General features: G+C 40.8%; 1 protein-coding gene and 1 non-coding gene across 2 annotated transcripts; both read left to right on the forward strand.

Moving 5' to 3' along the window:
* Positions 1–2,382: 2,382 nt before the first annotated feature.
* On the forward strand, positions 2,383–15,109 carry POLR2D (RNA polymerase II subunit D). The gene is made up of 4 exons (XM_061135533.1): positions 2,383–2,534; positions 4,850–5,030; positions 11,117–11,212; positions 13,923–15,109. The coding sequence occupies exons 1-4, from the start codon at positions 2,462–2,464 to the stop codon at positions 13,999–14,001; spliced, it is 429 nt and encodes a 142-aa protein (XP_060991516.1). The 5' UTR covers positions 2,383–2,461; the 3' UTR covers positions 14,002–15,109.
* Positions 10,557–10,629, forward strand: TRNAG-UCC (transfer RNA glycine (anticodon UCC)). The gene has a single exon. It is a non-coding gene; the product is annotated as a tRNA-Gly (tRNA).
* Positions 15,110–16,171: the final 1,062 nt, after the last annotated feature.

Consider the following 16,171-nt stretch of genomic DNA (forward strand, 5'->3'; position numbering starts at 1 on the left):
ACTTCACTCTGTATAAGGGGCTCCAGTTTCATCCATCTCATTAGGACTGGTTCAAATGAAGTAATACTAATTTTTGAATAGTCATTATTTAAAGCTAGCCAACCAGATCATATTTACTCAGCCTGCATATTTTGTATGGTGTTGATCCCCAATAGCCTTTCATTTTTATATTTTTTTGTGGTTGCTAGCAGTACCACTGGTTTTTTAAGAGCCAAATTTTCTGAACTAAGGTTCATAGTTCTTAGATTTTCCAATGATCTTGCCCAGAAAGCTACAACCTGAAAGGGGGTAGTGGGGAAATGCTCAAATTTAAGATCTATCATGAGGTTAACAAACCCAACAGTGACCCTGGGACATTGTGTGGTCTGATCTAAAGGAAATATTTCTTAGTTTTGGATGGCCTAGAAAGGATAAGGTGTGTTTGGAGAAAATAGCAAGGAATAACTTCAAACTTTACATTCATATACTGATATTGTTAGTCTTTGGCTGAAATTATTTGCAAGGATGTAATTTTTTTTTAAGATACCCAGATCCGAATCCCTGATACTTGGCCACAGGTGTACATTATCAGGGTTAGGTGATGATTTTGGAAATAGATTACAGCTGATTAAACAGACTGGGGTAATAACTCTGGAGTGTGTGAGAGGAATTTTGTTCCTTCAAGAGAAATTATGATTCTAGAGTAGTATTTCATATTTGTAATACCACCTGTAGTTAAACGGCATGGAAATCCATGCCTTTTTTGTTGGTTTTTTGTGGTAGTAAAACACAGACGTGTTAGTCACATCCGACTCTGTGACCCCATGGACTCACATATGACATAAAATTTGCCATTTTAACCATTCTGTTGTCTGAGAAATGTTAACTAAGCCATGTGGTCAGAAATCAGAGTTCTTGTAAGGATGGAGGAGGTGCTCAAGTCTGCTCTAAATCTGCTTCCAGATAAATCTAGGGTCTGTGACCTTGGCTTGAATATCTGCCTTTGAAAGGCACTCACTGGGCTGGTTGAAGAACTTGACTCTGAGCCAATACAGTACAAAGAATCATAGTAGCTCTTGAGGAACTTAATGATCTCTTTCTCTGTATCTTCTGTCACTCTCTTTTATGATGGAAGTGAAGTTCAGATCTTTCATCAGCTACTCTTGGTGAGCTCCTCTTGGGTACAGCTCTAGGACTGATTCATTTTAAATTCAGGGCCTTGCACTGACATGTTTATAATGGTTTCCTGAATGAAAATGTGGATAAAGCAGCCTGTGAAACATCACTGTGGATTATTTGTGGTTCTCCTCTCTTCTCTTCTCTTCCCTGTTGACTTCTCTTCCTGCTGTGTGCTGGGGATTTGGCTGATACTGGAGCCAGCAAGTGTTAAGGTCCAGTTATGTAGTAGGTAGGTGTTCTGCAAAAGCCTATTGGATGGATAGATGGGAGAAGGGGGCCTACACTGAGCTCAGGACTGTCATCCCACACCAGCTGGGGCATGTTCCCAGACTCCTTCTCTGGGCATTGGTCTGCAGCTCTAATGAACTGTGTAGGAAAGCACTTTGAAGCAGTAATAAGCTCTGCCAGCACTATATAACCTACCATTAATTCACCTGATACATTTCTTTTGGAAACACATATATAAGGCAAATTAACTTTTATAAATTATAATTTAAAGGAATAATAAATGAAAGGAATACAGGTGCATACCCTTGTCTGGTAATATCTTCATTTTTTGTGAACAGTTTATATACTTACTTATAGATGGTTCACTCCTGAGCCAAGCAGTGCACTATGGTTATTTCCTTCATTGTACAACCATCTGTTTTCTCTCAAGTTGGAAACAGAATCATTTTTCATTTGCTTACTTATTCTAAGTATCATCCAAATGTTCCAACAGGCTTCTCAATATCACTATCCACTATCATAAGTATTGGAAAAAATCCACTACAAATCAAATATTTTAAATGCTTTGAGGCATTGGAGGAATTATACTGAATGTTTTCAGAGTCACCTACCCAGCTTCCCATCAACGAGAGATCCTTGGGTCGGTCAGCGCGTTCCGGCATCTCATCTAATCCTGCCTCTGCGCCCTGGAAACCGGTATGTATCCTCATCCGCACTTCACAGGTGAGACAGCCGAGGCTCAGAAATGCCAAGTGAGCAGTCCCCACGACTCGCGGCGAAGGACCTACTGTTGAAGAAAGTGCCGGTTTTCTCCCGCCGTGGCCGCAGAATACGCCACCCTGCCGCGGCACTTGCAGAGACCTGCAAGACGCCACCGCTCTGGCCCCTCTCCTCTCGCGTCTAAGGCCGCTTGGTCCCGTGGCCCCGCCCACTCCGTGGATGTCTCGCCTACCCATCGCGGCCCGCCCATCTCCAGTGGGGCCACGCCCCATCCCCAAGGACACGCCCCTTCCGTGGCGGCGGCCGGAAAGAGCTTCCGCTTCCGACAGCGTGAATACAGCTTCCCGGCGAGAGGATGGCGGCAGGCGGTAGCGATCCGCGCTCTGGAGATGTAGAGGAGGACGCATCACAACTCATCTTTCCCAAAGGTGCGGCCTGGGCAGGCGTGGCGAAGGGAGCGGAGGAGGAGGGTGCGGGCCGGCTGGGCACGGTACCGCGGGAACTGGCCGGCTGGAGTCCACACCGGCAGCCCTGGAGCCGTCGGCGCCCAACTCTACATCGCCCCGGGTGGCCTCTTGTTCGTGTTTAAGTTGTTTTAGCCCATAAACTGGGAAGCGCTGGACGGTTGTGTCAAAGATAAAGCCAACACTAAAGGGGTAATGGCAGGTTAATGTACTATTGCAGTAGGGAAAAGCGTGAAGCGTGGAATCTATCTAGACTTGTATTTGTACAAAGGTGACTGGGCGTTTTAAAGGGAGAATGAAGGAATAGGGAGAGGGGTGAGCAGGGACTCATAGTCAGGGAAGTGAAAAATTACGAGAAGCGGGGGTTGGTCCGTTTGAAGCTCATTTGGATTTGTTAACTGGTGGTTATGGGGTTAGGCGCCTTCCCTCCCACACCCTTCGCTCTGGGCTGTGAGACGAGGGCCCTATCTTCAGATGTTGTCTGGAACAAACAAATTATTTTGACAGTCTTCAGTTTTCAGAAGCAGCCATTGTAAAGGAGCCAGAGTCATCCCAGGGATGCAGCCTTGAGCTGTTAGAAATCGTGTTAGTGTTTTCTTCAAGTCTTTGTGGAACAACCTTGAGTCCTAGTCGAGAAAAGGGCGCACAGGAGCCTGGCCAGAGTTTGGTTATGAGAGAAGATAATCTTTGTCAGATGACAGCGAGTAAAGCACGGTTTGCTATCAGGGAACTTCTGTGCTGTGTGATGGACTTAATGTATAATTTACTGCTAAGTCACTTCAGTCGTGTCCGACTCTGTGCGACCCCATCCCTGGGATTCTCCAGGCAAGAACACTGGAGTGGGTTGCCATTTCCTTCAATGCGTGAAAGTGAAATCGCTCAGTCATGTCCGACTCTTGGCGACCCCATGGACTGCAGCCTACCAGGCTCCTCCATCCATGGGATTTTCCAGGCAAGAGTACTGGAGTGGGGTGCCATTGCCTTCTCCGTAATGTGTAATTTAAAAACCCAAAATAGGTAGAAAACTTAAGACTTCAAAATGTATCTTACAGGTACTGAAAAACACGAAGTTAGTGAACAACAACAACAAAGTGGGGAAAACTTAAACAGTACCCTCCTTTTAAAAAAAATGTTTACTAATATATGCAGAGTAAAACATTAAAGTCCACACCTTTTCATCCAAACAACTATAAATAGTTTAGTGTTTATCCTTCTAAACCATGCTTATTTATAAATATATACTTATACATATACCCTTTATTCTTTGCAAAAATAGGATTATGCTATAGAAATCATAAATCATGTAGAACTGTTCTATTCTTTTAAAGGACTAGGTAGTACTTGATGGGTGATGATGCAGTTCAGTCGCAAAGTTGTTGTGTCAACTCTTTTGTGATCCCTTGGACTGTAGCCCCCCCAGGCTCCTCTGTCCATGGAATTTCCCAGGCAAGAATACAGGAGTAGGTTGCCATTTCCTTCTCCAGGGGATCTTCCCCACCAAGGGATCAGGCTCAGGTCTCCTGCATTGGCAGGTGGATTCTTTACTGCTAAACCCTCTTAGCGGTTGTCAGCTCAGTTCAGTCGCTCAATCGTGTCCAACTCTCTGTGAGCCCATGAATCGCAGCACGCCAGGCCTCCCTGTCCATCACCAACTCCCGGAGTTTACTTAAACTCATGTCCATCGAGTCGGTGATGCTATCCAGCCATCTCATCCTCTGTCGTCCCCTCCTCCTCCTGCCCCCAATCCCTCCCAGCATCAGGGTCTTTTCCAGTGAGTCAAGTCTTCGCATGAGGTGGCCAAAGTATTGGAGTTTCAGCTTCAGCATCAGTCCTTCCAATGAACACCCAGGACTGATCTCCTTTAGGATGGACTGGTTGGATCTCCTTGGTTGTACTGTAATTCTATTTATTACTGTATATAGAGATTGCTTTCAGTATTGTATTTCATAGACTCAGGGTGAAATATTTCCGAGGACAGCTTCATGGACGTTGTAGGCATAATGGACATGTATGTTTGTTTTCTTTTTTAAGGTGTGATAACTGAGAGGTAGGTGGTTTTCTGAATTTCATGATAAACCAGTTTTTGGTACTTGGGTTTTGTCTCGGTTCTTTTTATTTAAGGTGTTTTGTTTGTTTGAACACTGTGCAATTGTAGGATGTGAAGCCTCTGGATTTCTGCAGGGGCAGAAATTTGCTGACAGTCACTAAGGCAAATGAACATTTAGAAGCTGACTTGGGAAGAGATATTTTCAGTTGACATTTATGCTTCTCGCAAACAGAGTTTGAAACAGCTGAGACGCTTCTGAATTCGGAAGTTCATATGCTTCTTGAGCATCGAAAGCAGCAGAATGAGAGTGCAGAGGATGAGCAGGAACTTTCCGAGGTCTTCATGAAAACTTTAAATTACACTGCCCGTTTCAGTCGTTTCAAAAACAGAGAGACCATTGCCAGTGTCCGTAGGTGAGTGCTGAAAGAAAGTTCTTATTAATCCAGACTGTTGGATATCTGCATGTAGAATGCTGTCACCACCACCATCCCCACTCACCCATCCCACCCCCTTGCTACCTCATGAGCATCGTCTGTATGATTCATGTGAGTAAAATTATGTCTTTGACAAAATTGAAAGTAGCTTGTTAGGCCAAAATCCTCCTTGCCTACTTTTTCTGTACCCCAGACCCCACTTACCTCCCTGCAGAGTGACTACTGTCAAAAGTTTGTTGTTAGCCCTCCAGAGCTTATTCCATGAATTCATATACATACATGTCATAAACACACAGCCCTGTTATGTTTTAAATAAAGTGGACTTATTTATTTATTATTCACTTGATATGTCCTAGAGGTCTTGCTGTGTTTTTTAAATACCTATTTACGTATCTGTCTGTGTCAGCTCCTGGTGTCTGCACATCAGCTCTTCACTGCAGCATGCTGGCTTCTCGCTAATTATGACTTGCAGGCTCCAGAGTATAGGGCTCAGCAGTTGTGGCAGATCGCTTTAGTTGCCCTTTTGCGTGTGAAGTCTAGTTCCCCAAGCTGGGATTGAACCCACGCTCCCTACAATGGAAGTGTAAAGTGTGGAGTATTAACCACTGAACCTCCAGGAAATTATCCTGGTGGAATATATTATTATATAATTATATTTATATTATATTGTATAATATATACTATATATTATATATAATACGTTATTACATATTAATATATAATTTTAATATAGTATATAAGTATATAATTATATAACGTTTATAATTATATTCATTAACATAGCAAGAGGGACTACCCTTGAGGTCCAATGGTTAAGAATTTGCCTTTTGATGCAGGGGACCCAGGTTCCATCCCTGGTCAGGAAACCAAGATCCCACATGCTTAATGGCATGGCCAATAAGTAAACAAACAAACATAACTTTGGATTATTCTTTTGGATCTTTACCTTTCAAATGGTGACTGGTTTTTAGCCTTTATTCTCCCTAAGGCATTGCTTCTCAAATTGCGTTGGACATGGTCTGGGAACAGTGAGGGGCTGGAGCGTACAGGAAGCCCAGAGAAAACAAGAGCTATTTTAACGTTTCTTTGGTTTCCTTGGGGATGAACTTTATTTGTATGAATTAGATAGTCACCTGAAGTTTGATATAAATCAAGCCACTGGATAAGTCCATTTTTATAAACTGGGTAGCATCTCTTTCTTGAAGTATCAGTTTTATTTGATGGTATATGATTTAATACATTTCTACATTAAAGCAGATACCAGTATACTGTGAAGTAAAACAAAAAATGTATGTGAATTCTTGAATTAAATCGTAAGACTTCAATCCTTGCAGTTGCAGAAAGTCGTTATGCCCCCAGGTTGCCTGGGGCGCTTGTTTTCTCCACTCCTGTGAAAATGTTTGAGAAGTAACTGTCCTAAGGAAAAGCAGATGAACAAAAAGATGTATATATGCAGACTCTAAAGAGAATCATAGTAGTCAAAGGTGAAAAACAACCTAAATATTCAGTAGTAATTAAATAAATAGTGGTAAATCCATTTGATGGACTCCTATGTTGTCATTAAAAATTATGATAGAAAATGAAATTGAAGGATGTTAACATAAGTTAAATGTACAAGGGAGTTCCCTGGCGGTCCAGTTAGGACTCAGTACTTCCGCTGCAGCAACTCAGTTCAGTCTCTGGTTGGGGAACTAAGAGCCCATAAGCTGCTCATTGCAGCCACCAAAAAAAGAAAGTTAAATGTGCAGAAAATGAAGTGATAAAACTATGTGAAGTATGGACTGTTGTGAAAAGTTTGAGTGTATTCATGGGGAAAACGTTCCATACAAAACTGCTAATTGTTTGACCAAAAAAATGAATAAATGAAGGTGGACTTAAACATTCACAAATAAAAGGTCTTAATACTATAAAAATGTCATTTCTCTTCAAATTAATGTATACCTCTACTGCCATTCTAAATCCTCAGGGGAATTGATGTATATACGCCCTCCAGGCTCCTCTGTCCCTAGAATTTTCCAGGTGAGAATACTGGGGTGGGCTGCCATTTCCTACTCCAGGGGATCTTTCCAACACTGGCCGGCGAAAATTCTTTAACCACTGAGTGACCTGAGAAGCCTGCACACTGTCACTCACTCACTCACTCTCTCTCTCTCAAATATGCTCATGATAAAGCTTAATTTTCCATATACTTCAACTAAGATAAGATGGTAATAAATCATAGTGGCTGAGGCAAGACACCAATTATTTGAATCCTACCAGTGAGTAGCACAGTCTGTCTGAAATGGTGCCAAGAAAAATATATCCTCAGCAGTGAAAAATAAATAAGTAAATGAATACCCCCCAAAAGATCTTAAATTTGTAAGAATTGTCAGGAAAAAACTTAAAAAAGAAAAATAAAAGGGAATTTGCTCTATAGGATGTTAAAATACATTAAAAAATGACAATAATTAAAATAGTGACACTTTGGCGTGAGGATAGATCATTGGGACAGAATAGGAAATTAAGGAACAGATTCACCTCCAAATTTATTATATTTTATATGATTCCAGTATATGACAAAGGTGGCTTGCTAAGTTAGTGGGAAAATATTTTGAAACAGAGTTTTAACTCTGTATACCTTATTCCAAACTGGTTTCTTTAGAAATTAAGAATGCAAATGTAAACTATGATGCATAAAAGTACTATGTGATAACATAAGTGAATGTACAATTTTGGCTGTGGTTAGTAGGACTTTATATGTGAGGAAGGTTGATAAACTCTAGTTGGCTGTAAGCTTTGCAAGAGCAAGGACTCGATCACATTCATCACTGTCAGTTTCATTAAAGGCAGTAACTAGTTTTTAGTTGAATAAGTAAATGAATTTGCAATAAATATCTTTAAACTTCCTTATATTAAATAGACTGCCATACTTAAAATGTAAGTATAAGTAAACTGGGAAAGGATTGATAATCCTTAATGTTAAGAGCTCTAAAAAGTAAGAGATGACACCCAGTTTATAAAAATGAACTTAGTGACTAGATTTATATCACAACTTCAAATGACTATCTAATTCATATGAAGTAATGTTCATCTTCAAGGAAATCAAAGACATGCTAAAATGGCTAAGTAGATTTAAAGAGTGGGAAACCATCCCACGTCCCCTGCACTGGCAGGCAGATTCTTTACCACTTGAGCCACCTGGGAAGCCCTTTTCATCCTTAACCCGTTCCTCAGTAGGCCTGGGTCTTTGACTAAGGTTTTTGAAGCCTCCCCAGTGACTATTTCTCTTGGAACCTTTTGAGACCAGATCTCTCCCCTTTGGACCATGTTATAGGTTGAAATGTGTCCCCTCAAAGGATGTTGAAGCACTAAATTCCCAGTACCTGTGAATGTGTCTTTTTATGGAGATAGAATCTTTGCAGACAAGTCAAGATGAGGTCATATTCAGTTAAAGTGCATTCTAATCCAGTATGACTGTTACCCTTATAAGGAGAGTATGACGGGGAAAATACCATATGACAATGCAAGCAGAGAATGGTTGTCATATTTACAAGCCAGGGAGCACCAAGGATTGTCAGTGGCACCAGAAGCTAAGAAACTGCAGGAAACAGCATCTCTCCTAGAGACTTTAGGAAGAGCATGACAATGACAACATCTTAATCAGACTTCTGGCCTCCTGAATTGAAATAAGTTGTTTTAAGCCAAACAGACAAAGAATGGGAAACCTAGTGTAAGAAGTAAGGGAAACAGCCACCATCTTTTATTGCTGGTGGAAGTGTATAATGATAAAGCTCTTTGAGGGCACTGTCTCTCGGAAGCCTTCCAGACGGTCATATCTTTTGACTGAATAATTCTGCTTCCAGAAATTTATCTTTAAAACACACAGTAATCAGATACATAATGAAGTGTGCATTTCCAATGATGTTCAGAATGCATTATTCAAAATGATGAATAATTGGAAGCAAGGGAAGTGTTCAAGAGCAGGATGTTTGCTATATAAATTAAGCAACAGGTTGAATGCCTGTTGAATGCCAAGTCGAAGGAAAAGGTACGTGTGTAAAATGTTTCGAGGGAACAGCATAGAAACATGTATATTATCAAGGGTGAAACAGATCACCAGCCCAGGTTGGATGCGTGAGACAAGTGCTCGGGCTTGGTGCACTGGGATGACCCAGGGGAATCGGGTGGAGAGGGAGGTGGGAGGGGGGATCGGGATGGGGAATACATGTAAATCCGTGGCTGATTCATGTCAATGTATGACAAAAACCACTACAATATTGTAAAGTAATTAGCCTCCAACTAATAAAAATAAATTTTAAAAAAATGTGGAAGACAGTGACTGTATTGTTGAGTGAAAAAAGGCCAGTTACAGAATAACATGTTATGATTTCTTTTTTTTTTAATTATGTAGAGAAGGGGAAGAGGAACTCCATGAATATGTTAGCACTAGTTATTTCTGGGTAGAATTTCAGCTTATTTTCCCATATTGGTTGGGTTTTTTTGAGGGGGTGTTTGTTATAAATGAGCATGTGTTCATTTTACAAACAAACCCCTCCATATACATGTATTTACTACATTATGAACCTGTGTAAGTTTTTCTTTACAAAATGAAAATAGCTTTATTAGGTGACCAAAAGTTAAACAGTAGAATGAGTGAGTTTATTTCTAAAACATAGAAAAATGTTTGGAATGGTATATAAGATGGTAATGTTGATTTTGTTCAGGTAGTAATATGGGTGCCATTTTTCTGTCTTTATTTTCTCAATTTTGTTTAATAACTAGTAGACTTGTAATCAGGTGATAAGGACAGTAGATGATTTTGTCTGATCAGATAATCAAGGGTTTCACAGGCATTCCAGTGGTTAAATCCCTGTGCTTTCACTGAGAAGGATGCAGGTTAGATGCCTGGTCAGGGAGCTAAGAAGCTGCATGCCGCACAGCACAGCCAAAAATAAGACTTTTAAAAACAGGTCCTTTCTGAAACCGAATTTACCATGGACAACCTGTGTTTTAAGAAGTTTGATTTCCCTGGTGGTCCAGTGATTGAGAATCTGCCTTTCAGTGCAGGGGACACTGGTTTGCTTCCGGGTTGGGGAAGAGTCCGCGTGCCCGAGGGGCAACTGAGCGCGTGCGGCACAGCTTCTGAGCTTGCGCTTCGGCGCCCGTGCTCCGCGGCGAGAAGCCGGAGCTCGCTCCAGCTAGAGAAAGCACGCGTGCAGCAGCGGAGACCCATCACCGGGAAAACTAGATAGATAGATAAATTAAATATTTTTTAAAGTTTAGAAAATTTAACATATAGTTGATGTCATTGACTCTTGATAAAATATTCTACTAAAATGATACTATCTTTCTAGAAAAAAGAGTAGATGTGTGAGAATCCAGGATATGATTCGTATTAATGATGTTCTTTTTCACAGTTGGAACTAGAAGTACATTTAAAATAAGATGCAGCTTATACACAGATTTGTACAAACTAAGATATGCCTATATTTATTTCTTAGATACATGTAAAAGAGTTTGAGGCATTCCCTGGTGGTCCAGTGGTTAGGACTCTGCACTTCCGCTGCAGAGGGTCTGGGTTCGATCCCTGGTCAAGGAACTAAGATTCTGCAATCCAGTCATTGTGGCCAAAAATCAAGTAAAAATTTTTTTAAAAAAGAGAATTTCCTCCAAGTCAAAATGCCTACTAGATCCGGGAAATCTAACATCGTGTGTTAAGACATAAAATTAACAAAGGAAGCAAAGAACAGTGGTAGGAAGAGCAGAAAGCAACAAAATCAATTCTTGGGGAAAAGATGGTATGGTCCTCCAGGTAGAGAGCATTTTTTTGGTAAGTTTTCATCACAAGAATCCTTCTTAGGTGTGCTCAGATTACTTTTATTGTCTTTGCCTGATTCATAGCTTCCTGCTCTCCAGGAAGAGAAACAGGAACAGGAATTGATTTGAATGTGGGATTTTGCAGCAAACCTGATCTTAATGGAAAGATTGCAGATGCTTTACATTTTTCTCTTCCTTGCTACCTACATTTCATCCCCTTTTTCTTATTCATCATTTGGCTTGTTTTGGTATTTCTCCCCTGTGATCAGCTTGCTGCTCCAGAAGAAGCTTCATAAGTTTGAGTTGGCCTGTTTAGCCAACCTTTGTCCAGAGACTGCTGAGGAGTCCAAGGCTCTGATCCCAAGGTTAGTACTGGTGGTGAAAAGTTCTGTGTATGTTGAATAAATTCCTACAAGTAGAATTACTGTGTTTAAAAGCTGTGTGATACCTGGATATCACCACCATTGGGTTGGCCAAAAAATTCGTTTGGTTTTAAAAGTAAAAATAAAACACATTTTTTATTTTCATTAAGAACTTTATTGAAAAACGTATTCACCATTTTGTTCTACTACCTTCTGCCATTTTTCAAGCAACTTCATAATTCCATCTTCCCCAAACTTTTTATCTTTTTGACCAAAGAACTGTTCCAGGTTCCTTTTACCGTCTTCTATTGAAGAGGAAAAAAATGGAAATTTTTTCCATTAATAGAATTTTGTACAGACCAAAATAAATGGAAATATGAAGGTGCAGTGTCTGGTGAATTTGTTATTCAGTCGCTTAGTTGTGTTGGACTTTTTGCAACCCCATGGATGGACTGCAGCAAGCCAGGCTTGTCCTGCACCATCTCCTGGAGCTTGCTCAAACTCATGTCCATTGAGTCAGTGATACCATCCAATCATCTCATCCTCTGTCATCCCTTTCTCCTGCTGCCTTCAATCTTTCCCAGCATCAGGGTCTCTTCTAATGAGTCACCTGTTCGCATCAGGTGGCCAAAATATTAGAACTTCAGCATCAGTCCTTCCAATGATTATTCAGGGTTGATTTTCTTTAGGATTGACTGGTTTGATCTCCTTGCAGTCCAAGGGACTCTCAAGAGTCTTCTCCAACACCACAGTTCAAAAGCATCAATTCTTCAGCACTCAGTTTTCTTTATAGTCCAACTCTCACATCCATACATGACTACTGGAAAAACCATAGCTTTGACTTTGTGGATCTTTGTTGACAAAGTAATGTCTCTGCTTTTTAATACACTCTCTAGTTTGTTATAGGTTTTCTTCTAAGGAGCAAGCGTCTTTTAATTTCATGGCTGCAGTCACCATCTGCAGTAATTTTGGAGCCCAAGAAAATAAAGTTTCTCACTGTTTGCATTATTTCCCCATCTATTTGCCATGAAGTGATGGGACCAGGTGCCATGATCTTTGTTTTTTGAATGTTGAGTTTTAAGCCACCTTTTTCACTCTCCTCTTTTACCTTCATCAAGAGGCTCCCGTGAATATGGCGGATGAATCAAAACTTCCCACCCAAGCTATAACAGTTTCTGCCTGGTTGTCAAAGAAACATTTGGTCTTGAGGTATCCTGATAGAAGATTATGCATTTTCTGTTGACTAATTCCTGACACTTTTTGTCGAGTGCTGCTTTCAGTTGATCTAATTGGGATCTTTTCCAAAAAGAGCTCATAATAGATGACTCCCTTCCGATGCCACCATGTATACAACATCACCTTCTTTGGATGAAGACTGGTCTTTGGCATGTTGGTGGTGATTCATTTTGCTTGCCCCAGGATCTCTTCCATTCTGCATTATTGTACAGTATTCACTTTCATCGCCTTTCAAACTTTGTTTTTAAAACAAAATGCTTTTGTTACATTCATGTAGAGAATTGCACAGGAAATACAGTCAAGAAGGGTTTGGGTTTTTTTTTTTTTCATAACTTTTGTAGAACTCAGACATCAAAGCAATTAACATAACCAAGCTGGTGCAAATGATTGTCAATGCTTGATTCAGATATTTTGAGTATGTTGGCTATCTATCTCCTGCGTGGTATAGCGTTGATTGTTTTCTCAATTATTGTGTTGATTTCATTGCTATCAACTTCAGCTGTTCTGTCTGACTGTGGGACATCATCCAGTGAGAAATCTCCAGCACGAAAGTTCACAAACCACTTTTGACATGTTCAGTCAGTCACAGCACCTTCTCCATACACTGCACAAATCTTTTTTTTGCACTTCAGTTGTGTTACTTTCTTGAAATAAAGCATAATAGGCCAAAAATGTTGCTTTTTTTCAGTATAGAAGTGGCCACACAATAATTCAATTTTGGTAAGTTTTTTTTTTTTAATGCATGCTGATATGACAGATGTCACAATATAGTCTAACAAAATTGTTTTGAATGAAATTAAAGACACCTAAGTGCTAATAGAGCCATCTTAAGGAAAAAACCAAACTTTTTGGCCAGCCCAGGAGAATGAGTGCCTTTGTAGTGAGACCAGTGTTTTTATAGTATGCCAGTTGTTGGCAAAAATGTGAAACAGCTAAAACTCTGGTCCACTGATGATAGGAGTACAAATTAATACAGTCACTTTGGAGAATAATTTGGCTACATCCAGTAAAGTTAAATACACCCCAAGACGCCAAAATTCATTCCTGGGTATGTGTCCTAAAAGCAGTTCAAACATAATTTAAAAGGAGACATGTATTCCAGTGTATATTGCTGCATTATTAGTGGAAACTTGCCAACAGTCTTCAGTCTACAAGACTGGATAAATAAATCTTTGTGCAGTCTTGCAATGTTTATTATAAAGCAGTGAAAAAAATAAGTGAACTAGAACAATGTGAGAGAATGTCAACGTGTTAATGAGTCAAGTAGGGATAATTCTTCTATACCTTTTTTGCATTTGAAATACTTAATAATGTTTTCAAAGGAAAGGAAAGAAATTGAGTTGAAACGTAAAGGTGTCAGTGTTTAGGGGTGAGCGGAGAGATGAGCCAATGGTGCTCCAAGATCTGCACTTATGAAAGAAGAGGGTGGGAGCACTGTCAGTTGCCGTGACACTGACTTTTGGTTTTCTTCTTGTAGCCTGGAGGGGCGGTTTGAAGATGAGGAGCTACAGCAGATCCTTGATGACATCCAGACCAAGCGCAGCTTCCAGTATTAGTCTCCAGACATCACTGCTGCTGGGGAGCTACGTCACATCCCCAGCCCAGTGCCCCTCGCTCAGGGTCTAGGGCTGACTCGCACAGAAATTCTGTGGCAGAAGACACTTGGCCTTCCTTTGGATAGAACAACCCAGTGCTTTGTTTTGGTTTAGGTTGCCATTTCAAGCTTGACTATTGGCCAGTGATGACCTGTACAGCCTTGGCGAGGCCTTGCAGTAGCTGCTCAGCTGTGTGAGCTTGCCTCTGGGAAGGACGAGGTGGGGGGACGTGCATATAAGCAACACTACTGACTGCCTCATATCATGGTCTTTGGCCCTTGTGTTCTTTTGATTCCTAACATGTCATGTTTTAATATCAATGTGTTCATAGTTTTTTAAGCTCTTCTAGAACATGTAAAACTAGTATGGGAAACAGTCTTACCTAAATGCAAAAGGATGAATTAAACCAGACCTATATCACTGTTTGAAATTCTTAAAGAGAGGATGTAGAGCCCTGGCATCATTGTGCGTAACCCCAGAGACAGGAAAGGGGTTTCTGAGAAGAGCAGCTCCTCTGTCATCCTGAGGATAACTGCTGGGTATTGTGGAGCACACAGCCTTTCGCTGGACAAGCACTGTGCCTTTTTCTTGGATTCCTGTGGAACGTATATGTGGAGTATGTGTTCTTAAAACACTTACTTCGTCACTCCCGAATTGAGACTCCCCTCTTAGGCCGGGGGTGAAGCAGGGAGCACTTTGTTGTGCCCTCGCGTGGGGCCTCAGGCCCAGATGTCTGGCCTCCCTCTCAGCTGCAGGCCTTCCGTGGTGGTTTGGAAGGAGGGAGCCGGCCACTTGCTGAGCCGCCAGAGTGACGTCACTCGATCTGAGACTGGTTGCAAGGAAAATACTTTACTTTAATAGCTGAATACTTGGCTCTCAATTTTTAGAGGGGAAATACACCTGTTTTCTTTACAGTTTGGGGATTTTTCTTTGGCGTACTTGTTGACACCAAGTAAATTCATGATCCAAGGATAAGGTTGCGGAAAGAACAAAGTTGGCTTTAAAAAGTCAAGGCCGTTTTATGTCAGCTTCTAAGGCAAAAATAAAGTTTTCTTATTTTTATAAATTATTTTCGGTTTCTGAAATGACATGGTTTCTAAGTCACCATTATTTGAAGGAAATGTCAGTTATACCTCAATTAAAGGAGTATTTCCTCAATTTGAGGAAATACTTTTCATCCTTGGGCGACTTCACTTCTTTGAGACTCATCAGTGTTCTCAATTGTAAAATGTGGATAATAATAGATACTGAAAGTTGAATGAGAAAATTATTAAAAAGAGCCTGTTGGTATCTGACATACACTATACCCCAGTACATGTTAGCTGTTATTAGAATTAGCTGTTATTATGCTTCATAGAAATTGGTGCAAGGATTTGGTAGCCTACCCACTGGCACTGGTATCAGACTATGAAAACAAAGCAAACTGACTACTTTTTGGAGCCTGTGGAGTTACTTTTTGAAAGAGGCAGTTACATGGTTGGCACCAGGCAGTGGAACAGAAAACAGACCCAGATACCAGACTCAAGCTGTCGTCCAGGCGTGTGTGCTGTGTGGCGGGAGCAAGACCTGCGCCATCGCTGCGGTGTTCCCACCTGGTTCTCTGAGGGGAGCCGCTGGAGAATCTTACACTGTGTAACGCACCTGGCGTATAGTTAGGCACTAATAAGTGGCAGGTAGTAAGGCAACTAAAAGCAGATTTAAAAAACAATAGCTCATGTCAGGATGATGGGTAAAAGCAACCTCATGCAGTGTTACAGATGCTCAGCCTGGTCTGTGCCTTCTGCTGGACCAGTTCTCTACAGTCCTGGACAGCAGCTCAATGTCCAGTGAGCAGGAGACCTTGCAAACTCTTGGATCATCTGTGAAACATCGCTAGACTTGCACTGTTGGCAAAAGCAGGATTCAGACACATTGAAATAAAGATGTCATGTTGTCAAAGCCTCACCTCACCGGAAAACTAAATGAACCAGAAAAGCTTTCCTGAAAATTCTAGTCATTTTGGTTTTATAAAAATTTATTAAACTTGAGTCTTGAAAAACAGCACTACTGAATGTGGCCTAAGCACAAGCTGCATAAAACGACTATTTTATGCTTATAAAATAAAAATGAGTATTTTATGCTTATCTCTCAA

The sequence above is a fragment of the Dama dama genome, chromosome 33 (assembly GCF_033118175.1).
Source record: "Dama dama isolate Ldn47 chromosome 33, ASM3311817v1, whole genome shotgun sequence".
In the NCBI taxonomy this organism is placed as follows: Eukaryota; Metazoa; Chordata; class Mammalia; order Artiodactyla; family Cervidae; genus Dama; species Dama dama.

Bases quoted from the DNA above. Each gene is read 5' to 3' on its own strand.
- POLR2D (XM_061135533.1), top strand. From the start codon at position 2,462: ATGGCGGCAGGCGGTAGCGATCCGCGCTCTGGAGATGTAGAGGAGGAC. The intron at 2,535-4,849 runs GTGCGGCCTGGG...TCTCGCAAACAG, and splicing joins ACAACTCATCTTTCCCAAAG to AGTTTGAAACAGCTGAGACG. The intron at 11,213-13,922 runs GTTAGTACTGGT...TTCTTCTTGTAG, and splicing joins TCCAAGGCTCTGATCCCAAG to CCTGGAGGGGCGGTTTGAAG.